The following is a 24574-nucleotide window of genomic DNA, read 5'->3' as shown; positions in this document are numbered from 1 at the left end:
GTCTTTATTCTTACCTCCAAAGCACCTTGCCATTTTTCAGTGAGTTATCACTGAAAGTGATACACAGTGAAGGAGACTGAATTTACAACTACATACAACAATTTTTCCTAGCATAATATAAACCCATGCCCAGGTCTTGTAAACCCCATCCTGTCAGCCACTGCCTTCTCCATACAAAGAGTAAGAGGAACTTCTCTACATATTCATTTTAGGATTCTTACTTCCATTCTTACTTGAGGATTCTTACTTCCCAAAATTTCAGAGATAGGAATTTTTGTCCCTTTTTCAGAACATCCTTGGTATGGATAGAGAAATCAAGGAATCATGTAAATAACTACTTTGGACTAACTGATTAATTGATCAATTTTGAAGAGTGCTATGGTTTGAAATAAGGTTTACCCAACAGTGACTCCTTCATTTCTAGTGGAATTCCCTGCTATACTTTTTGTCCTTTCCACCTTGAATACTCTTTGGGATCAGTACTGGTCCTTATTTCTTCTGTATGTACTATGTTTCCTTTCTTTATGGCACCTTTTTATTATCTTCACCTTTGATCACCAGGTATGTAGTTGCTATTAGAGCTGATGTATATGAGCCTGCTTTACTTTTTTGCTGGTGTCCACCTTTTTGCCAATTTTGAATGTGCCCATCCTTTAGTTGAACAGCACAGTTCATCCCAACTGGGCTCCACTCCCAGCTTCCTCCTGCCCTGCAAGGCCAGTAGCCCTCAGAACCTGGGGTGCCTTTCTGCCACCGGAGTATTTACACATAAACTCTGGGTAGCACATAAAGCAGAATGACATTAGTTTCTATCTGTTTGTTTTGGTTTTACATCTGCCCTTTTACTTAGCAGAAGCCTTTGTATTTCCATAAATGCCTGTATCTGCACAGTCATTTTACATCCCCCCCCTTGCAAACTTTGTAATTTTCTTCTCTTCATTCCATTTTTAGCACTATCTCCAGATCATCAGATTTCATATTTAATTCAGATTTATTTAAATTCATAGTCAATGTCCATTAACTTTGATTTCAGCAATAAGGCTAACTCCTGTTTAGTCTGGGCTTTTTGTAGATAATACCTTACAAAAAGGTTTTGCCAGCATTTAGAGGAAGGAATCTAGCAAAAGTAACTAACAGATTAGAAACTTCCCTGAACACTAACATCTTTCTTCAGTACAAATCTTTACAATGGCTTAAATAATTTGCACACATTTTGATGATGTTTTGGTCTTGAAGCATTTATGCCACCTCTCTTTGGACTTCAGCATCCACAGTGCTGCAGGCAGACAGCTGTAACACTGCCCGCAGGGTCTGGCTGTCCCACAGGTAATTTGTGGCACCTTCTTCTGCAGCTCCATAGGCAGCTATTAAATGTATGCAACTTGTGCATCTTAAGATACACCACTGTATATCTTGAACCACCTACTTCCATTCAGCTCACACCATAGCCTCACATACACCATGCTCCCTTTCATGCCAATGACCAGGGAAAGACATATTCAAGACAAACGTGCCTACTGCTTCACTGTGCTATAGGACAACAAAATCGCTGCAAATAAAGACTGAGAGGAAGGAAAATAATTTAAAATTACACGGAAAGATAAAACATCAATCACTTTTCTTATTCTGTTCACACAAATATCTTTCTCACCAAGAAAACTTGGAGATATAAATAACAAATAAAGAAAGGAGTGCCAACTAGTAATAAAAAAACCCCCATACTCGCAACATGGATTCAGCCACTGACATCTGGAATATACCGTGAGCCTGACTAGCTGCGTCTCAGCTGATTATATGGGAAACCATTGGCAATACACCAGTGACCGTAATACGAAGGACACAATCAACAGTGTATCATGTCAAAGCGTTCACTTCTCCGTACAGTGGAAATGCAGACAATTATGGCTGACACTTGAGAAAAGAACCCCCTTGAAAAGATCAGTTGCAGTGACTCTGGCCCTTCTCCTCCAGTAAGGCCCTTCAGATGTTTAACCAAATCATCCTATTTTCTGAGACTGTACTGAGCATCTTGACGGAAGAGTTTTCAACTCCTGTTTCAAGCTTGCCAGTCGACAGCTTTCTTCTCCCTGAGGGATACATGGGTCAAATGCCACCTGCCTCAAAAGGTGAATCTTTTACTGTCTCTAACAATCAGCTAGAACAGTTAAAATCAGAGTAAAATTACTTTAAGTTTTATAGTGAGATAAAGATTCCAGTAGCACTTCTGCCTGTAACCTGGATATCCTTTATAAAAAATGTTTAACAGTAATAAAGGTTTAATTATCATGAAAGAGGATGTAAATGTGTTGAATTTATATATACTCCTCTTAAAAAGCACCCCTCAGTGGCATGAGAACTGCCTGAGGTTTTTAAACATGCCTATTGCAGAGCATCCTCATGCAAGTTTGCCAGATTTTTCTGACTCAGCTTTGGCTGGAGCTGTTCATTTATTCCCAGAAGCCTTCCAGCTTACTATAAAACATGTGCTTGTTTAATGCTTGTGACAAGCTGGAAGTTCACAGTAAGCTGTAGTGCGAGAGGCAGCAGATCCCAAACAACTAACTGCAAGAAAGCAGGCTGTGGTGGCCTTGCACGATGCATTTGTCTTTTTTTTAATTTTATTTTTAGTTTGGTTTCGTAACATTACTTCTGAGTACAAAAATCCCCTAGCTTTAGATCTCTGTCTTTAGTGTCCTCTCTAGCAGTTTTTAAACTCAGCAACCTCAATCCTGGACAGTTTCTTCAGGTTTCCTGAAAACAGGAGTTAGCTGGAGGATGCAAACTATACTAATGCCTCCATCAAAAGAATACCATCATGAGAGCACATCCTTGCTCATCAAAGAACCCACTCAGGAGACTGACCTCAAGACACTAAAGCCCTGGAAAACATATTTAATTCACTTTGTTGCTTATAGAAATCTTTGTTTTAAATGCACTTACTACTTCTCTTTCCTCCTTTCCCAAACCAAAGGGCATTCACTTAATTGCCTCTCCACAGCCCAAACCACAGTAAAGAAACACAAGCTTCAGCATCGAGAGCACAAAAGAGAAAAACAACGTTTGCCAGAGCTGAATTCAAACTTAACATTGTCCTTAGGTGATAAGAGGGACACACATCAACAGAACAGTTCTGCCTTTCACAAAGCTGCCAAAAATTTGGCCTCTGCCTGCCCTCTCCATCTTGCCAGTTGCCCTGTACCATGGCAAGGCTCCATTAATCACCCCATTCCTGGTCAACAAGGGCTCCTTCCCCCTCACTACCTCTCCCTCTGGAGGCATGACGGTAAACTGGCTGAAAACCCGTGAGAGTATCTTAAAGACAGCTGAAGTCCTCTGAACTCTGTGCTAGTGAAAATTCTCCCATTCTCTTTTTCTTCATGTTCTAAGCAGAAGTCAGCGTTGAACAGCAACCTTTGAAGGAAATCTTCACCGCCTATGTTTGTGTGTTGTGTTGACCAAGACTCACATCAAATTACAAGCATGCCTGAGGGAAGAGAAGCTTTTCTGTCTCTCATTCATTTCCTCTGGATTACAAAAATACTATGACATCTGAAACAAGATTCTCTCCGTCAGTGATGAACATGCCATCTCTCAGGTTTTGCTGCTCCTTTTCTAATGCCAGGGGAATCAAGGACCAGTCAAACTCACAGCTACCGACTGAACCCCAGCAGAGATGTACAGAAACCAGCGGACGGAGACTAACTCGGTTAGGGTCAAGCGATGGCCGTGGTAGCCCAAGGGAGGGGATGGAAGGGGCCCTGGGATTCACAGCAGTGTGCAACAGCTCCTTCCAACTGCAGAATAGAGCCTTGGAAAATGTCACACTTGCTGTATATCAGAGTCAGCCTGACAGCTGACACAACTTATTTTATGGAGATAGCTTGCTTACAACTTAAAAATCAGCAGGAAAGCAAGCTGGAAGGAGTAATAAAGCAGGCATGTAATGCTGAATATCTCTGTGCTTGCAAGTCATTCAAAGTCACTTCCCCTGTCTTCAGCAGTGCTGCAGTACAGCGTGAAATGGCTCCGAGTTTGACAAAAATGAAAGTCGGGCTCTTTGGCATGTGGCACCTGACCCAGGGAGACCTCTCTCCCCAGCACAGCCAGCTTTCATCACAGGTAGAAGGAGAACACACTTGGTATAACCAAAAGCAGGGTGTATTACAAGAACTATCATTACCACAAATGTTTCTGTTTCTGGGAACGTTTATAAAATTTCTGTTCAGGTTGCGGTCTGACAGATCCCAGACTTTCTCTTTTAAGCACTTCCACTTTCAGCAAAGAAATCATCAAGTTAAATAAATACACGCTCTTCAGGTTGCAAATTTATTTAGGATGGCTACAGGTCATGGAGGAGCTATTTATAGGCCTAAGGAAAAGATACTTGCATTTGTTCTTGGTGGTGAGTTTGGGGTTTGGTTTTGCTTTCCTTTGGGTTCTTTGTGTGGGCATCCTTAATATGTAAGACAATAACCATTACCTTAAATATAGGTGGTTTGTATAGGATTGTGTTATGGCTTCATTCTTTTATTTTGGTTACAATAAATAACACAATACACAGTCACCCCGAAAAGTAACGATAAAAAGGAATGTAAAAGCATATACAGGGAAACAAGCGGCAGTGATGGTTAATTAGGGAGAGTGAAAAGGATGGAGCAGTAGTGAAAGGAGATCAAGTCACAAGCTGTTCACGGTAACCGCTACGAAACCATGTAAACATGTAAACACTGGAATACAACTAAAAAGAGAGCCAGCTTAATTAGTCCTAGAATGAGAGGAGCTAGCTTTTTTATGTTTAAAAAAAACCCCAAACACATGCTTCCTCCTGAAACTTCCAACTATTCCCCAGGAATGAGGCCGTGCCTGGGAATTGCCCGTGGAGCGGGAGGACGGCAGCGCCCTGCCGCTCCGCTCTCTGCATGGAGGGGGCTGCCGGGGGCTGCCTCTTCCCACCGCCGCTGCGACAGCCGGCGATGGCTGATACCCCAACCCTGGCAAAAACCAGCTGCCATCTTCTAAAGCTTCCACGTGGAGGAACCAGCACATGTGCGCGCCGTTCATTTTTTGCAGGCTTCGTAATAAAAATCGCCAAACGCGGGGCTGGAATCATACAGGAAACATAGAAAAGGCTTTTGGCTAATCCGCGTCGGGATGCCTGCTAGGCTGTACTGTGCTAACTTGTTTTGTGTGGTTCGGTCTTCAGAGATGTAGAGAGCAATATGGAACATTTAATCCCAAGGCCATACATTCCAGTAAGTATTCTTCTTTCCTATGTAAAATTTTGTTTGCCTATTTAATCCTTTCACTTTCCACGGAAATATTCTATATCCTTCTACTTTTTTGGCGTTTTAATCTTTCACATACACACAGTAACCACATTGCTTTTTTGTCTTAGCACAGCCAAGGCAAACATGACCATATACTTCTGGCTTTCCAAGTAAGAAGGTACACAAACAGAGTCAATTGAACTTAAACCCCGTGATGGTCCTAAGCATCCAAGACCACTTGCAGCATTTCAGCAAAATTATTTATACTCTGACATTTTCTAGTGGGTCCCTACTCAGAGGCTCAAGACTTTTTCAGGAAAGCAAAAGGAAAAGTTCCTAATACTTTACTTTGAAACAACCAGGACTGAGAAACACCTGCACTTGCAGACACACATTTAAACGTGGCAGAAGCACATGCATGTGTGAAAAACTCTTCATTTCTCCCCTCGAAAACGATTAGCAATGTTTTTTCCACAAGCATCCCAGATTAATGCAACTGAATTCAAAGCAATGCTCTCCCCTTCTCAGCTGGAAGACAAGCCCACAGCTTTCAGTGCTGCTAGATAAGTAATTAGAAGTCAGATGACAAAGAGACATATTAAGAACCCTTAATTCACACTGAATAACAGTAACTAAGGTTTATATTCTCAGTCATGGGAATTGAAGTTTTGGGAGATCATAATTGCAAGTGTGGAGACTGGGACAGCTTATTAACAGGATTAAGTTTCTTATGTAATCACAACTTTCTCTTTTTTTTTAACCTCCATTCTAAGGTGCTGTGCTCAGAGACTTCTCCTATACTTACATTTACACCCTCACAATTTGGCAAGATCTCTAAAAAGCTATTAGAGTTGATTCTTTAGTGATATACAAAGCAGACACACAAACCAAACACTGTTACATGCTTCACACACGGGTGAAAAGAATGTATAAGCGTCAACCAGATTATTTTGACCTAAACAATTTTTCCTTTCGACCAGTAAGGGTGCTGAACTACAGTTCCATCCTGATCCTACAGGAACGCCAAGATCTCTTCTCTCTAAGAAAGCCACATCTGTCACAGTTTTTAAAACAAAAATATCCAACTCTAATAGAGCAAGTAGAAATCACTTTACCAAACCTTAGCCAGCTAAAAGCTGGCCTTCCAGTTTAAACTGTCTGAGCTCCCTCTGTAGTCAGCAAAGAGCAGCAGCCAATCTTAACATGGGTTGAATAAATCATCTTCTGGGATACTTAAGTAGGAAGCCTAGATTCTTAACGGCCTAGATGCATACATTTTAAATAAATATTAATGTAAGCCAATACATACGTATTACAGAAATTTATGCAGCTTGTGGCAAGTTCTCTATTCTTGGTTTTTCAGCTTTCGCTCCCTCTCCCTGTCCCTTCCCCACCCCATCTCTAATTTCCTCAGCTATTTTTCTGTTTCACTTCTCGCCCACTTTTCTTTGCAGCTCTTGCTTTCATACCCAACCTCTGGTCCTTCCTGTTCAAGATCTCCTTCGCTCTCTCCCTTCCTTTTTGAACCTCGACATACAAATCATTCACTCCTGCCTCCCACTTCAGAGTCCCCCCAGCTCTACCCTCTCCGTTCCTCTCTCCCAGTCGCCGAAGGTTTAAGGTCAAGACAGCGATCAAGCAGCAGCTTTGTTACACAGATGGGGTAGGAAGAAAGCAGAGGGAACGGTCATGTCTGTTAAAGATCAGTTTCTCCTTCTGCTGAGAGCCGAAAAGAGATTGAGGACTGAGCCTGCTCGCACAGCTACCAATCGGTAATTTAATCAGTAAAATCTCTGGCCTGACAAAATGGTGATCCTTCACAAATCTAATATAGGTGCAATTAAAGAAGGCATGTGGCTTTGGATGTGTTAAGTTTGTTCTCTAATTCCTGATGCCAAAAGACCCTGAGTAAACATAAAACGTCTGCTTCTCTGGCATCTTTAGATGTATAAACCTTGTTTACATAAATCTGGCACGGCTGGGTGGACCAGCAATCAAAATTGTGCGTTTCAGGAGGGCACCAGATACCAGCTTGCAGGCAGATCAGGAAGTCAGGAATAAGATACTCTTCCTGTAGTAACTCACGGAGTACAGTTACAACAGCTGAAAAGGAAGGAAATGATTAAACATTTTTTTCACTAAAAACTCAAGTCTGCTGGAACAGAATGTAATTTTAAAGCAAAAAAAAAAAATTAAGTTACAATAAAAATTAGTTAGAAACGGAACAGAATTTGTTTATTCCTTCTGGTTTATGAATATACTGTAGTCCAGGGTCCTTTTGTTGTTGTTGTTGTTCCTTCCCTCAGTACAAATTAAACTTTTAAAACAGGAACAGCCAACCTTTGGGTAAATGGTCACAGTTTCGGTGAAACTTTTCTCAGGATCTCCAGAATCAGTTTGAGAGGGATATCTTCTAACTTCCCATAGCAACACCCTTGTACATCACAACAAGCAATCCCACAGCAAACAGCGGGTGCGTCGCAGGGGGGGAGAGAAAGGCTGCCCAGGAGGAAGGCGGCAGTAATGGGACTCGTTTTCCTTTGTTCTTCTCTGACAAAACTGTCGTGGCCAGGTATTAGACCTAATTAAAGCATACAGAAGACTTGCGTATTTGTTTCCATGGCTATTTCCCTTCACCAACCACTGCCGCAGGGTTTGGTTAGGGCGGACCACATCGCACACAAAAGCCAGGGAACTAATACAGTCTTCAGTGGCCCTAGACCCATGTAACTCCGACGTTCCCTTTTCTTCTTGTGGTAATTAGCCTTGATTAGGCCACATTAATCGCCAGCTGAAGTGCTGGAAAACCTTCTTAGGACTCTTGTGGAACTCTTCTTAGGACTCTTTTGCCTTCATCTGCTTCCCCACGAGCCAGTCCTTCCCAGACTTCATTTGCTCTGTTTTCACCTGGCGCTTTGGAGTACAACCAGACGGACGGACGGCCGTCCAGCTGGGTCTCGACCCACCCACCCCCCCACGACATCTATCTGGAACCTGAGGGGGAGAGGGGAGCAAACGAATCAAAACCACAATTTCTGTGCCACGTAGCAAGAGGCCCCAGCGCAGGTAAGAGTGTCCTCGGTCCAAGTACGCGTGGTAGTTCCGAACCACGTTGGGTTGCAGGGCTTCCCACTCCGTCTTCGTGCTGGACCCATGCTGGTCAGAACCACGGGCTGCTGCTACCACTGCAACCCCCAGTTTCATAAGGAAAGCACAACGTTCTCAAACCCACACCTCCTTCCCAGCACTGGAAAACTTTCACCACCAGCAATCCACGTGGCAAATAAGATACGGCGGCTATTCAGGGATATCTGGATCAGTAACAGCGGGAGCAAGCAGATGGGCAAGGACCAGTTACAGAGAGGTCCTTCCTCATGAAAGGTCTGGGGTTGATGTTCTGGCTCTACCAACCCAAGCAGAGATTTGCTCCTCTGAGGGAGTCAGGATTTCAACCCCCCCTTGATCTTTGTACTTGTCTTCTAGATAGATTTGACAGAGGCTAAACAATAAAATAATTCTTATCTCCTTGAAAATTATTTTTTGTACCTTTGTAAACACGTGTCCTTTCAGATGGTCGTAACACTAGGAGAATGTGTGCAAAGTGCCCTGAGGCAGAAAAAGCCGGGGGGCAAAAGCCAGAGCACTTCTTTGCTGACATTGCTTATTCAGCTCCCAAGGATGGTGCTTCAGGAACATACAATAAATGCAGTAAACAACACCAAACTGCTGCACCAAATCTTTTCTTAAGTCTGCTGGAAAGCCAGACATGATGTCGCCTTTTGCGCTTTTTGCAACTGATGGCACCATATCGTCTCAAAAGCCTGAATTCTCTTCCCAGTTAGCACTGTGGCTAAACCCAGTTAGCCTCATGCTGCCTGCGCAGAATGAAAATACATCCCTGTGAACTGACTTCTGGGTGCACTCTGCCAGTTATGTTTGCAACCTATGATTTCTGCTACATCCTCAGAGTTGTATGTATCTGATGCTGTAATTATCAACTTTTTCCTCCTCTTGCACTTTAATCTGAGGTCTCAGATGTCATCCATTTGGCTCAGAAGAAGCCTTTCGCTACAGCAAGGTTTCCGTTTTTCCCACACTCTGCACGGTATTCAGCTGTGAGAACAGCAAGTATCCCACAGCTCAAGACATTATGTCCCAGTTAAACATTTTCATATGTGATTTAGAAGAAAAACAAAACAGGTTATAATCCCATATGTAGATTTGTACCTTGTCCTAATGTCATTTGCTTCTCTTGTGTAGGTTTTTGCATGACACCTTTCCAGTCAAGTCAATGGAAGTCAGAATAAGTGTGCCTCAAAATATACAAAATCCAGCAGCCCATGAGAGTATATTATAATCCATACTTTGAGGTGCTCCTCCAGTCACCATAATATCATGGCCAGGACACACAGTTACACTGAGTACAGTATTTCTCCTCAAGCCCCCAGTCTCTGTGTGGCTCTGAGGAATGTACAGCATGACTTCAGCCAAAGGAAGGAAGCTCCCTCTTAGGCAAAAAAAAGTCCCGTTAAGAATTTCTAACCCATGTAAGCAAAGACTGTACCCCAGAGTCATTCCACTAGTGATTTAGACACTACCAGATGTATTTGATCTAGCCACTGCTAAAACTGGACATACTGCACAAACCGTGAAGGGAGCACTCGGTGCATCCAGCCCTCTCCAGCAGCAAGGCAGACTCTTAGCAGGACTTTTGGGGAACATGGTTTTGGATGTTGGCATCCCAACTCCTTAAGTTAAATACCTGAGGTTTGAAAATCAGTTGAAAAGCCTCTCCAAGAGAGCAGGCTATCAGCCAAGCAAGGTGGACAGATGAAGTATTAACTGATGCTGCAAGTATCATTTTAATCTGCATGTCACACACATACAGAAAGTATTTCTTACCTGGTGGGACCAGAAAATGGATAGATGGGTTTCAAAATTATTGTTATGTTGTTATCAACAGCAGCAGCAACAACAGCAACTCGCCATGTAAAAGGTACTTGGATTTCTAACCCACTGCGTCCCCAACACCAACATGTACACTCTGAGAGAGTCAGAACAGGGCTCTCCTGCAGTTTCATTTAAGAGTAAGATATAAACCCCAACATCCTGATGCTGGATGTTGATGCTGAGGCTTCTGATTTGTACATCTGATATTCAGTACAGACATTATAGACCACATATACTCTAGAAAACAAATAATTAAGCTAAATCTAGAACACATGTAAGGAAGCGTATGAGCTCAATGCAAAGATCTTCCTTCACCACTAAGTGATACATCCCTTTTTGTCACTACCAAAACCTACAATCACTACTGCTGCATAGTCAACCTCCGTCTTTTTTCATGCAAAGGACTGAGAAGCACAGAAAAAGGACACAATATGAGGCTAAACCAGGTCCCTATAAGGACTCTATTATTTCTCAATTGTTCTTCTCTATACTGAATCTCTGAACCATCACAATGTTTTCATTTATTTAGAGTTTTCAGAAAAGAAAACAAAAAACACCTCAGAAAAAAGCCAATAACCCACCTTATTAACAAAGGCAGTAACACTTTACTAGCCCTCTTTTCCTAAGTAATTTGATTTTTATATCCATTAAGAACTTATCTTCAATGGAAGCATGATGAAGTGAATAGTCACTATGTGTCTTGCTGAAGACCCTGAACATTTCTGCAGCTGCTACACTTATTAGATCAATATTTAGTCTACAAGAAAGAGCATACATGAAAAATAGCTTACACAGAGCAGGCAAAAGTCATGTGGAGGGCGAAAATGCAGAGCCTTTGAAAAGTATTAGCATTATTTATATAGTAAATATTTCTTCAGCATGATTTTTTGTGTTTTCTTTCTAAAATGTAGCTTACAGCAAAATTATCCCCCTTCAAATAAGGAAACAGTATTAATATTTGGATCAAGTGAGATTTAACTATGAATTCCTCTGCATTCCAGAATCCAATTATCCCCACAGCTAAAAGGACAGTATAAAGGGTGGAGTGGGGGTGGGAAACCACCTATGTAATACGATTTCTAAATTTTACCTTATATACTGAGGGCAGTCAGATTTCTTAGCATCCAGGAGAATATGATTCACAGCTCAATGTCCAGCTTGCACATTTTTTTTAAGTCTGCAGGTATTTTCAGAAGAATGCTTTCAATGCACTCTGATTTTCATAGAGTTTAAGGCCACAATATGAAAGTAATTAGAAGTGTAAGTCTTCCAGTGACACCAGTAATATTTTTCAGCTTTCTATTTTTAGGATTTCTTGGCAAGGTTTCCTCTCTAATCCTGGCTCCCAGTTTCTGTATAATGGCCCAAACTGCCAACAGGATCTTACAGGAGGAATGCCTTGTGGCAATTTTTTCTGACTTATTACAGGAAGGGCAAAATGTGATTCTCCCCCCACTGTTAGCCAAAAACGGAGGTTCAAAGAATTTTCAAGAATCCAGCAGCCAGCAGTCCATTCATCTGTGTCAAATCCCTGTGAATTGATGCTTATTCAAGTTGGGATCCCAGCTTCATACCACAAACTCCCAACTCAAATTTTTCTTCTCAGTAAACATAGACTGAAAATGCACTTTTCATATTTGCCCTGTCAGTGTTTGACAGGTATAAGCCATGTTTTAGTTTGCAGTCACATCCGAGATACAAAAGTGTTGAAGGCAGCAATTCAATTAAGTAGATCTTTAGCTTTAAAAAGTTATGGTGATAACTGATCAAAACATTGAAGATAGCACTGAAATGCAACTGCTGTAGTATTCACGAAGATTCTTGCTATTTATTTATTCCTTGCTTTTATTTTTTGTGACAAATTATAATACATAAATTTCTTAATGAAAATTTCTATAGTATGGGGAAGCAACAGAGAAAATATGAATACTTATAAGGAAATCAGTAAATCCACCCTGTATTTCATAACCGCTACCACTTTAAAGTATTTTGTGCACAATCCTGTGCTAAGGTTAATCATTCTCATCCTGTTTTCTCATTCTCACCATGTTTCAGCCAAAAATTAAGACTGTATTTTTAAATCTTGTGAGACAGTCCTTTGCAGCTAACTTTATCTGAGTTGGAATTAAAAGGAGTGTAAAACAATTTAAACTGCAAATACTGTTCTCTGGTGGGTTCCATGTAATGCATTTTTCCACCTAATGCCCTCCGATATTGCTGAAACCGGTTCAGGTTAGCTATGTTTTTGAATGACATTCCAATGCTGTTACACTGACAACTTCAACAGAGCTGCAAACTCCAAGAAGCAGCGAGCATTGCCGGAATCTCAGGCAGAGCTGCCTATAGCTCAGCTTCTGCCCTTCTAGAAGAGCCTCTGCCTCTCAAGATGGGGGCCAGCCACAATGAAACCAAGTACTTGGTTCTGGTCAATGAATTCTACATTTTAATGAATATGTAGCATCGATTACTGTTCAAGATGGATTGCAAGGGGGAAATAAGATGAATAAGGAAAACATCGTTTTGCTTTCAAAATATTCTTCCATTTCTCTTTTTATGGATGTTCAGAGCACTCCCTAACCCCAGCCGGTATGTTAAAAACATGCTCCTTTTTCTGTGAGGATAACAGCAAAGTGCCATGGTTTGGTGACGCAGAGGCTACCCCATCACTCTTTTTGAGGGTTCTGTCAGTGTTCCTTTTGTCTAGACCCTCATATCTTGAGAGTCTTCATGCTACATGTGTAAATTCATTCCTAAATAGGAATTCTTTCCAAATGAGGGCTGAGGAAAGAAAAGCCATCCCCATACTGTTCCAACACAGTTTTGCAGTGAAGAACACCACAGCTTTTGCTTTCAGATCACTGGTTTTAAAACACCACAACCCACAAACCCTAAAATCCTTCAAGTTTTGTTCAGTTTGAGCTAACAGATTTTCTTCTTTTCCCAGGTGGGGACACACTCGATGCAACTAAAACTACCCAGAAGTCAATGGGAAATAAGTTAGGACCGACTCGGGGAAAAGTTATGGGTCAGATGTCTCATAAGCCATTAACAGAAGACACACTTTGGTGTCAGAGTAACTGCGAACCTCACCATCCTCCTACTTGGGCAAGTTACAACCACAAGACCTCAGGGCAACAGCTCAGGCACCAGACGTCCCTCTGCGTGAGTTCAACCCTCCTCAAGTTCGCACTGCCGCTGGTGCTGTAGTGCTGGAAGAGCTGAGTGAACTGCTACGCTCACAATCAGTATTTTCGCGTGAATATAGTTCTTCTTACAGCACCCATCAAAAACATGCGTGCACAAAGTAGCACTTTCCCCTGCCCAAGCACAAAGGTGAGAAAAAACTGCTCCTTAACCTTAAAGACTAAAAGACTAAAGGCTAAAAAATTAAAGACAGGCTAAAAATACAACCCTTTGTTTAACCACCCACCAAAATTACAGCTGTATGAAATCCTGGTCAAAATCCCCAGGTTGAACTCACTCATCTTCTGTATCATCCTTCCTTCTCTCTCGCACGTGCGCGCACACACGTGCACGTCTAGGTCCTGGTGCCACTGTGCAGATGCTTACATGAAGCCCTTGGACCACTGCATTCAAGACCACCACACGATCAGCCCATCGCTGAAGCACCATCCTGAATTCATGCACGGAAAACCCATGACTGACATTGCAATAAATCTACAGAGAGCCTTCATAAATCGTACGGGGAGCCTTCAAGGACAAAGACCCGAATGGTTTTAATTTCCCTCTAAGTGATAGCCATAGTTAATACCAGATTTGGCAGGAAGCAGGCATTCCATGCCCGTTGGGCTTATACGGACTTGAAAAAGAGTTTATGTTTGACATTTGCTTTAAAAACATAATGAAAACCTTTTGCTCTTTCAAGTCCCAAACTTGCATTAGTTTCTGAGAGTCTATTACTTTAAAAAAGCATTTGTTGGCTCTGATTGCTTGGACAACTGACAAAAAAGCATTAGGAGTAGGCTCTTCGTTAGTGTTCTGTAGCTGGATGACAGAGAACAGGGAGCAACAGAAACAAGATGCTGAACAGCACATTCACCCTCTGTCCCCCTTACAACTGTTTTTGATAACTAAGAAGTGGCTTACGACATCAAGCTCTGATTCATCACTGGCAGCTCTCCATCAATTAACAGAAAGGAAAGGACATGTAGTATTTCCCCAAACCGCCCCAATTCTCTCCACGTGTTGTCACATACAGCCGTCTGGCCGGCGCGCTGGTGGCACAGCCGAACGGTATGGCGAGTACTGGTCAACAGTAAAAAAGTAAAAAAGCAAAAGCAACAGCTTTTTTTTCCATCAGCTGCGCTCCACCTTCCTGCCAGCCGCGTAATGGAAGGCGAAGGCCCCCGCAGCGTTAGCTGCGTTGGGGGTAGGTCGGAGCGGGAAGGTTTGGGGATGGCAGTCTTCTCCGGGCTGAAGGGACGAAGGGGGAAGGCCAGCTGGGTCTGAGAACGAGAAGCAGCAGTTCAACAGAGCTCTTGCAAGTCCTCTAGTCAAAACATAACCAACCTGGTCCCTCCATCCTGAAATCTCGACGGGAACCAAAAAGATCCATCTTGCGCGATGTGTCGCAGCTCCTGAAAAAATGGCTGACTTCACACCATGTGTAAGGCAGCCTGTATAAAGGCATAATTCAACTGTTAAAAATCATGACCTCGGGAAAGGAACAGCTCTGTGGTGTGCCCTAGATCCATCACAATCATGACTTACTGCTTTATGTCGCATTACTTAAAATTAATACACCACCAGTTTAGCCATGTGGTCACATACATTCTGGCGTTCCCAAGTAACTTGAGATACCAATAACAACCAGTGTGGGCATGTGAATACATTCACACATGTACTCTCACACGTACACATGCAGATTACGTGCTGCGTTTTGTAAAAATATGTGTATTAATTTTCTTTAAAACCTAAACTCTTGCTACAGAAACTGTACATACTCATACCCAGGGAGTAAACGTGCAATTAGGATTATCATTATAACTTAAGTGTCCAAGAAGTGACTGAGAAGTCCTAGCTTTGGTGACCTCAAGGGGGATCTGGGACATCAGTAACTTTTCTTAAAGCCCACAGGGTCCAAAAGGTTCTAGAAAACAGTAAGTCGCCTCAAGGCGACTCTGATATTATCAGCTCTCCTTGTATTCCCAGGTGGCTGAGGTTGGAAGCCAGAAAAGACTGGGATGGAATAGGGGTTGGCCCTTCCGCAGAGGGAGCAACTTCCATGACCAGCTGGACCAGGGCCAGCGGGAAGATCTACAAACCAAGTACAGCGGGATGACAAATCTGTGGATTAACAGCAGCATTGTCAGGGAGCAAGGCATGCTCAAAGCTGGTCATCACACGGGATTTGGGAATGAACTCTATTTTCAAAAGCCAATTCAGAAATACCAGACTGAACCACCTCCTGACCATCATGATTTGAAGTGGTCATCCTTGCCGTAGCGAGCTTTGGAGGTTCGATAACAGTCCTTACAAGAAAAGGTACTGGATGGCTGATAATAAGCAGGAATCTCAAAGGCTTTGAGACAAAATTCACTTTACCCTATCACCCTAAAGACTTCTCCCTTTAGTTTTATGTATCTGTTATAAAATGAAACAGGCCAGGAATGAATGAGAGCGCCTATTCACTTCAGTTAGCTCTGGCTTCATTCGATTTTTTCTCCCCAGATGTGGGACAGCTCTGATAAACAATACTGGCAGTTGACTCTCTAAAATATTTCACATCTCTGTTACTTGTGATAGCTGAAACAGCTATTTATGCCCTTAAACCAAAAGGGAATATCCACAAGGCAGTGGTATTTGGCTTTAATTGCAAAGACCTTATAATAATTAAAAAAATAGCCAGGAGCCCATTATTGTAGAAAGCAGTATTGACTGATGGTTAAAGCACAGATAAACTGAACTAAAAAGATCCCTTACAGGCTGTGCTACCAAGTTTTTTTGCTGAAGTGTCTTTTTACCATTCCATTTATTTCATTACAGCCAAGATGAAAAAGTGCTGTGTTGTGACAGAGGCAATGGAAAATCTGCAAAATTGCAATCAAAATGATAACTTAAAAATTCCCATACTTTTTACAAGTGACATCTGAGGTTGTTGGTTGCTTCATTTGAAAAAGAACCTCTAGGACTTTACATACAAGTTTTATTTTGGATATGCTACTAATTTTGAAGGTAGAGGTATTCTCAATGATCAGCCCAACAGATTTCAAACAGAATTTTTAATTAAAGTAATTGTTTCAGACATAAAGCATAAAGGTGTACATGTACATTTCGGGCGATTCTCACACTTGTTCTTGCTGTCCTTCTATGGTGATACAATTTGCACTGTGCTGCCTTCTATGTCAAACTTCCTTTCCCATTTGATCTTACAACTGGCAGGTCATTGAACAAGAAAACAGGGTTTCATAAACACACTCCATAGTAATTCTCCAAGAAAAATGAGCTACTAGTTAAGCAGAATAATAATTTCTGACTCAGCAACTGGTGAAATAGTAGGGCAGAGACTATGTAGAACGCTAGGCAACAAATGCAAGAAATCCTGGGTTATTTTAATGCTTTTTTCTAAGGACAAAAACATTATTCAAGTCCTAAATGGATCAGCTGCCAAACAGCATCTCGTAATGCCTTCAGCTGTCACAAAGCGGAGTCAAACTCCTCTCCCCACCATCTTGCAAGGAACTACAGAGGGCACAAACTAAGACAAAAATAATCTCAACCCCTCACACACACAGAGAAACACCCAGCACACACTCAGCACTGGGCACATGCTTACTTTTTACATTCCTGCTGTGTTTACTTGAGTTAGCGTGGCAAAATCGTGTTTAGCTGGAAAATCTAATCCCGCTTATTTTGGCTCTTTATGTATTAAAAACAGAGCAGGCTGGAAGGAGGAAGGAAACAAAAAGTTAGTGCACTGCTGTCTTCTCTTCATCTGTTTTTAAGAGAAGGCCACTTCACATTTGGGGTTTTTTGGCCATGTGGAGGGGAAAGGTTTTTCCCAGAAGTCATCGATTATAGGAAGTGGCAGGTCACATAAAATGAATTCACAACACGAAGGGAGCTGCAACATCCAGCCGCCGAGACTCAGTCTTGTCATGAACTACATACCACTGCCTCCTTCCTAATGGTCAGACCTAGACAGTGCGAATTCACATAAATAAAGCAGGAGTACAGCACATGAGCTTACAGAGTTTCTTGCAAGCTGTTAGCTGGCTTCTAACTTAAATCTCCTTTTCCTCCCTTGGTCCTTCCCACGTATGCCTCCCCAGCCCAGCCCATATATAGGAAAGTTAACATGAAGAATATTGTTAACTACCACCCATGCTAAAGATGAAAAAGCTCCCTGAAATCTAAGTTTAATTTTCTGCAGGGAGCTTGTATCTTAACTGCCAGGGCACTATATCCTGTATAAATTATTTCCTGGATAAGAGGTATCTTCACTTGCCTGGAGTTTTTGAGCAGTCTTTATCAGCTCTGCATGAGACTGAACCAGGATTCTTAAGCCTTATTTATGTGTTTCATGTTGCACCAGTAGTCTCTTATAATGCTGTTCAGAGATCGACAAAGAGCTGGGTTCGGCACGGAAAGTTTTGTTGCTGTAAGAGCCATAAAATCAGAGCCCAATTCAGCAACTGCCAATACTTAAACCAGGGCCTGTATTACACATAAACAACTAAGCATGTTAAAGTATGAAATATCAGGGTTAAACAAGTGAAAATCTGTACCGGGACAGATCTCGGATACAGTTTCATGCCCAAGCATCATGTGATCTATGTATATTTTCCCACATCAGGGGAAAAAGGAGGGCAGTGGGCAAGAAAGCTGTTTTTGTAAGGGTATCTGAGAGGATGCAACAAAGCAAAAGGAAGCATCAAGTAGTTATCTCTTTGGAGGAAAATATAAGAGGGCGTAATGGTAAGCGTTGTTATGTTTGGGGAGGAGGGGGATATTTATCACATCCAGCACCGAACATGGGTCACTAGGGGATCAAACATTCCTAAACTTTAATTCAATAAAATATCTTAAGTCACTTTTAAAATTCATTTTCAATTTCTAGAGATGTCAAGATCATATGAGCCTGTAAGTATTTTATTGTATGGGAACAGGCTTAACAAATTGCTTAATGTTCAAGCGCTTTGTTGAACGAAGAACCCTGCTGCTGGAGCTAAGTACACATTCAACCACAGCAGACTCATGACGATTCCTCAACCTCTTACATGAGTAGAGCAGAGCTGAGGAGGAGGGGAAACGCTGCTAACGCTTTACTTTTTCATGAGAGAGGCCAGGAGTGCTCAGGCACCAGTGCTACTCAAGCATTTATTAAAACCAGCAGGAGCTCTCTGCTGTTGGAGGGCCATGGGATCTGCATCAGCCCTGAGGTGAGGAGGAAGGACCAGATGGAATGAAGGAGAAATGGGAAAAGGAGCATGACTCTCATCCTACATATCATAAAAGAACTCCATGTTTTGAATAACAATTATGATCATTTATTCATTGGTTCGGATGATTAAACAATGTGTATCAGTGATGGAACTGTGATCTGAACCAGTTGTGCAAAGAAAACAGCTTTATCAAACGGTGGGGTGACTGAAACTATTTAACCTCCTTGCTTTTAACCAGCTAGATTTGAAGCAGATTGTACCTACTTCTGTTCAACACATTCATTTCTCCCTCACTGTTTTCTAAGACTTCTATCAGTTTTCTGGATAACCAAAGACTGTCCACGATCCAGGAAACTTCCCCATTTGGCTTTAAAAAAACCAGAATCAACAACGAATTTTCTTTTAGAATAATACAATTTAACATTCATTGTCTGTGGGAAGAAACAATTCTGAAATTATAAAGCAACAGCAATGCTCAAAGTAACCCACAAACTCTAAAAAAAAAAAATTTGTTTTCTATTGTAAGCTTCATGGGAAAGTTGTTCATCTTACGGGACGTCACTTGAGGGCAGTAACTGAGCCATTTGGGGAACTTTCTCTTTCCTACTATTCACTTAATATGCTTCTGGAAGGAAAAAGTGTTTTAAATGCTTCTTTGCTTATCAGTTCCTCTAAGAAATTATTTTTGTTAAGTTTTGAAGATGCATTTGTTTTTCTAAAAAGAATCTTTACTTCCCTCTTGCTGAAAACCACCATAAAACTGGATTAAAATGACTGAAAACTATCCAGCCCATTTTCCACAGCACATATCACAGCTGTCAGACACAAGGCAGGATACTGAAGTGAAGATGTAATTCTTTCCAGTAACAGCCATTATGTTTCAGTGTACTTCACCTGTCTGAGAACGCTTGGCAATCTAACTGATAGAGCAGCTAAAATTGCTTGAGGTTTTTGAAGAGCTTTTTCCTCTCCTTGGTCATTAAAAATATGATAGACAACTTGCACTTAAGGAACCAGACATTGTGCTGAAGACCCTGAAAAGAACTCCAGTTGTGTACTGTTACGTAGCAGGCTGTTACTGTATTAGGCTAGCTTCCACTTTCCCCAAGATTCTCACATACTAAATAATGTTAATGACAGGGACATCATTACATGAATTAACCTGACTGGTTAAATAATCATAATGGAGTGGGAACAAGAGACATAGTCTAAGGGATTTTCCATCTACATACGATAATAAAAATGATGCCACTTTCATCTAATGAATACGTTCTGGAGGAAAGAACACATTTTTTAACAAAAGGGTGATTGGCCCACAAGATTCATCAGCTTCCTGAATATGATTTGCCTAATAATGCCCCCACTGGCTGGGTCTTCTACAGTTGTCATCACCCTGGCCTGCAATCTGCACAGAGGACCTAGCACTGGGAAAAAAAAAAAAAAAAAAAAAAAATTATTCTTAAGGATTCTTGTTGTTTTATCCTGACTTTTCTGTTGCATAACACAATACAAGGAAACGATGCTAAAGACTTCTGAGCTCGTGGGTGTTTGGGGCCAATTCTGCTATTTGCTTAGTATTCAATCCAAAAACCCTTTAAAATCTTTCTTCCTGGAAGAACTACTTTTCTTCCTATTCTTTCCATCTGTACAAATAAGTCATCAGTAGCAGCAGCCAGAATATTCCCGCAGGGAGATTATGGACTGTGTAATATTGGTGACTACTCTCTGGTGCAGAGTAGCATCCTCACGTTTGCACACTTTCACGCAGAGTCAGAGATACCAAGATAGGATACGGAGTCCTGCTGTACAGAGAAGAGAGTATGGAGATCCATTTGGACTGTCCTTTTTCCTTGCTTTGCACAAGTGACAACTCATTACTTAAAAAGTAATATGCTTCAGTGGAAAAGCATTGCACTGTGGATCAGGAAACCTGAAGTCTTTTATGTATTTACTGAGCTACTCTGAAAAAGTTACTTTATTTACTTTACTGTGCACTTCAGTTTTCACTATTGGTTTTTTGCTGCTGATATGAGAGAGCAGGACTGATATACTTTTTTTCTTTTTCAAGAGAATACCGGCAATGCAAAAACCAGGTGTTTTTAATCATAAAATGTTATGAGCTGTAAAAACCACCAGTCCCTGAAATCATCAGAAACTATATGCAAAGAAGTTCCTATCTCCCACACTCAACTTCCAAGGGAAAAAAAAAAAAATCCCAAGAATTGCTCCTCTAAGAAGTCTGAGCTCACTAAAGATTGTTCAGGGAGTCTGACCTCTCTTATTACAGTATTATACACAAAGAAAAAGAAATTTAAAGACGTGGTTAAAAAGTAAAGATGAAGACAATCAGTTTTCAGGTAACACTGGGATCTGCTCAGGAAGGATTGCCTACAGAACGTGAGCCAGGGCTGGTCCTTGCATTCAGTCCTGGCTCCGGTCCAGACTGAACAGGGAATTCAATAGTCACTGTCACAGCAGCCCCTCACAGAAAGCTGACAAACTAGCCGAGGTTGAGGCCTAACCAGAAAACAGAATTGCATACCTGTGGCATTAGTGCCAATTTTAACTTAGTTTAATTCTATTGATTCCAAGAGGAAAACACTTGTCTAGCGTAATCATACTAGAAAAATCTACACCCCCCCTTCAAAATACAGAACAAAGAAACCCCCTCACTCTTTAAAACACCTTCCTGGAGTCAAACGTATGCTATTTTCCCCTCAACTTTGTGTTAAGACCTTTTGGCCTATTCTGAGGCAGAACGTCTAATATTACAATTATTTCAACCACCCAGTGGTAGAAATTCCGATGGCCTATTGTATAATTATATATCTTCCTGCTGGAAGAGAAAGATCAATAGAAATTCAACAATATAGAAAGATCATACTTTAAGCTGTTGCTTGTTGTCTCCTTTTTCATGTTCCAGATGTAAAATAAAGCCACTGATGTTAATACATCCTGCCCACATGTTTTCTGTTCCATAATAGCAGCATAAATTGGAGCCTATGCCAGCTTTGTAGACTACTCCATCATTTGAACTCATTTTATAACCAATATTTTGAGAATTACTGGCCCAGCTTCCCCTATCACTCATACTAACTTAAAACTGATGAAACGCAATTCGTTTCAGAAAAGAAACTCTTGATTTGTACTAATATATAATAAGGGAAGAATGCAGACCGTCCATTCCATGGAACTTGGTATGAGGGTGGTGAAGCTCTGCTTAGCCCCAGCAGTCCCTGCTATATCCCTAAGGACTGGTGCTAAGGAAACTACCAGATTTCTTTACCTCGTTGCTTGGTGTTACCCTCTCCCTGTCCTTTAAGTGTCACAGAAAGAGGAGTTTAACATCATTCAGCTTGTTCTCTTGAACCTGAGCACTGAACCCAGGAGCACTTGACCCTTCAGGATATCTTAACAAGGAAAGGAAGAATCAAGAACAAACTTGGAAGTAAAATCTAGCTTAAAAGGTGTTACTCCGAAGCAATATTAATTAGCTGGAGAGCCCTCTGAGCAGCAGACTCTCAATTAGCAGCCCCAGGCAGCCACAAAGAAAAGCAGGAACCTGAGTGTAGTGGGGCAAAACTGTCATGGTAGACAGGTATTGCAGCAGCATGACACCGCTTCTGAGCAATAGGGTTACCCATCCCTAAGTCCTGGTAATGTAAGTGCTGGCACGAAAAAGAGAACAAGGCATGGCTTTTGCTCCTAAAGTCATATAGTGTGGAACATTTTCTTAATGTTCAAAGCAAACCTGGAGTCCTGGTACCAACTGAGTCACTGCGCCATGACCAGTTAGTAATCCTCCCTCTAGTAAAGCATGCTCCGTTAAGATTCTAAAATTGGAGCTAAGCGTTACTAGAAAATTGATATTTATTAATCCCTGGGGGAAAAAAAGTTTGTTACAGTAATTTCTCTTTCCACTGTAACATTATGATTTTCAGGTTTAATATTGCGCCTAAGGTCACAGGCTAATGTTTCTTTGGCAAGAGATGACTGGAGATCATTGTATATGCTGTCAAATGGAAAAAAGCTCCTTCTTCTAATTCCGGGAGAAGGCAAAAAATTCAGCCCTTTAAATGAGTCACTTGTCCACAACTGAACACTGGCCATCTTACACCTCAGAGGAAAGCAATTCTGGCAGGAAAACATAGACTCCGATATCTCCTTGGCAGCTTTTTATAATAAAATGGTTATTTGAAGCTGCTTGGCTTGAAACGTTAGACACAAGAGCGATGGAGATGGTTTCACAGATAGAGTGCACATGAGATGGTCAAACGGAGCCTTCAGTAAAGATTGGTCAGTGCATATCTCCACAGTTTACCACCTGTGTGGTATATTATTCATGACTTTCTGGGAAACTAATCCTAAAAGGTTTCACCAGAAATGGTATGTTTTCAGAAGGGGTTTGAAATGAAAGAGGTTGCTCGCGTAAGCACGCGAGAGCCGAGGGAGGCTGCCATAGCGTGCCGAACCCCGGTCCGCAAAACCATTTAAACACATGCTTAAAATTAATTTAAATCCGCTGCTGAACGAAGCTTTCAGAGGTAACCCAGAAGGAAGCGCAAGAAACTTCAAAGCTCCCGAGGTTTGCTTAGCAAACCAGAAACAGGGACGCCCGAACGAGCCCCTGGAATGAGTCGCGGAGCCCCTCGGCCACGGCTCCGGGGAGGCTGCGGTGCTGCCCGCCGGCAGCCAGGCCCCGCGGCCGCTCTTGGGGCAGTTTCTCCGCGTTCGTCCGCAGCCAAAGGGAGCCGAGAGCAAACGTGCTGGAACACCCGCAACTCCTTCCAGCGGCTCCAACCCTCGTGAAAAGTTGCTAGGCGTACTTCAGGACGACCGGCCCCTCCCCTCCGTGTTTGGCCACCCGTTTTTCCCCCTAACTGCCCCCCCAAAAAGCGATTTAAAGGCTCCCGTTCCAGGGGGAACGGGCGGCATCTCCCCGCAGACACACGCTCCCGCCCGCCCAGCCGCAGCGGCGCTGCCGACCTCGCCCCGCCGGCTCCCCGCCGCCACCGAGCCGGCCGAAAAATTAAAAAAAAAAGCGAAACCGGGCCCCGAGCGGAGCCCCGGGCAGCCCCCGGCGGGAGTTAAACGGAGACAGGCGCCGGGTCGCCGGCGGAGACAGGCGCCCCGGGCTCCGCGGAGCCGGAGCCCCTCGGCCGGGCCCAGGCAGGGCTCGGCTCCCGGCTCCCGGCTCCCGGCTCCCGGCTCCCGGCGGCGGGCGCAGGCGCCTCCCCGCGGCCCGCCTCTTCGGCGGCGCCGAGCCCGGCGGGGGTGGTCGGTCGGTGGCCGGTGGCGGCGGCGGCCCCGCGGCAGCGCCCCAAGCCCGCCCCGCCGCCCTCCTCCGCGCCGGGGGCCCGGGAGCGCGTCCCGCGTACCTGCATCATGGTCTCGCCTCCTCCCGGCGGCGAGCGGCGGGGCAGGGGCCGCGGCTCCCTCCCGCGGCACGCCAGGCTGGCCCGGCCGCCCATGGGGCGCCGCCGGCCGCTCCTCGGCTCCAGCGCGGCCCCCCCCCGGGGGCTTCTCTCGCCCTCGGCCCGCTCCTCACATCGGCCCTGAGGCGCCCGAGCGCGGCCGGGTGGCTGGGCTTCCCCGGGCGGGTGGGCCGCTCTCCCGGCTCCTTCCCTCGGCGCTTCCCCTTTTGTTACCGGGCTGCCGAGCTGACCACACCGTGCCCCCTCCGGGGCCGGGACGACAAATCAGAGAGCCGGTGCCGAAAGCTCTTGTCTCCAGCTGGGGAAACTTAGCCTTCCCTGTCCTGGTGGGAGGGTTTTTTGGATCACCGAGCGGTACGGATACAATAACAGCGAAAAGTCGTAACTCGCAAAAAAAAACAACCCAGCCCGCTTCGGAGGGTGCGCGGGTTTTGTGCGGGAGGAGAAGCCGGCTCCCCAGCGAGCGGTCTGGGGCTGAAGGGAGCTGGTAGTGCCCAGGTCACTGGAGGGAGAAAAA

At 43.3% G+C, this 24574-nt stretch overlaps 1 protein-coding gene across 4 annotated transcripts in view; it reads right to left on the bottom strand.

Annotated features, from left to right (window-relative positions):
- Positions 1 to 24240, bottom strand: part of TNS3 (tensin 3) — a 241639-nt gene extending 217399 nt beyond the window's left edge. For 3 of the 4 annotated variants that reach the window (XM_069809298.1, XM_069809301.1, XM_069809303.1), the window contains exon 1: positions 24001 to 24240. In XM_069809298.1, coding sequence (XP_069665399.1) covers positions 24001 to 24093 — 93 coding nt within the window. In that variant the 5' untranslated portion in view covers positions 24094 to 24240. The remainder of the gene's footprint in view (positions 1 to 24000) is intronic. The other variant, XM_069809300.1, reaches the window with a different exon arrangement.
- Positions 24241 to 24574: the final 334 nt, after the last annotated feature.

The sequence above is a fragment of the Haliaeetus albicilla genome, chromosome 21, assembly GCF_947461875.1.
Source record: "Haliaeetus albicilla chromosome 21, bHalAlb1.1, whole genome shotgun sequence".
NCBI lineage: Eukaryota > Metazoa > Chordata > Aves > Accipitriformes > Accipitridae > Haliaeetus > Haliaeetus albicilla.
This window is presented reverse-complemented; position numbering and strand designations above follow the sequence as displayed.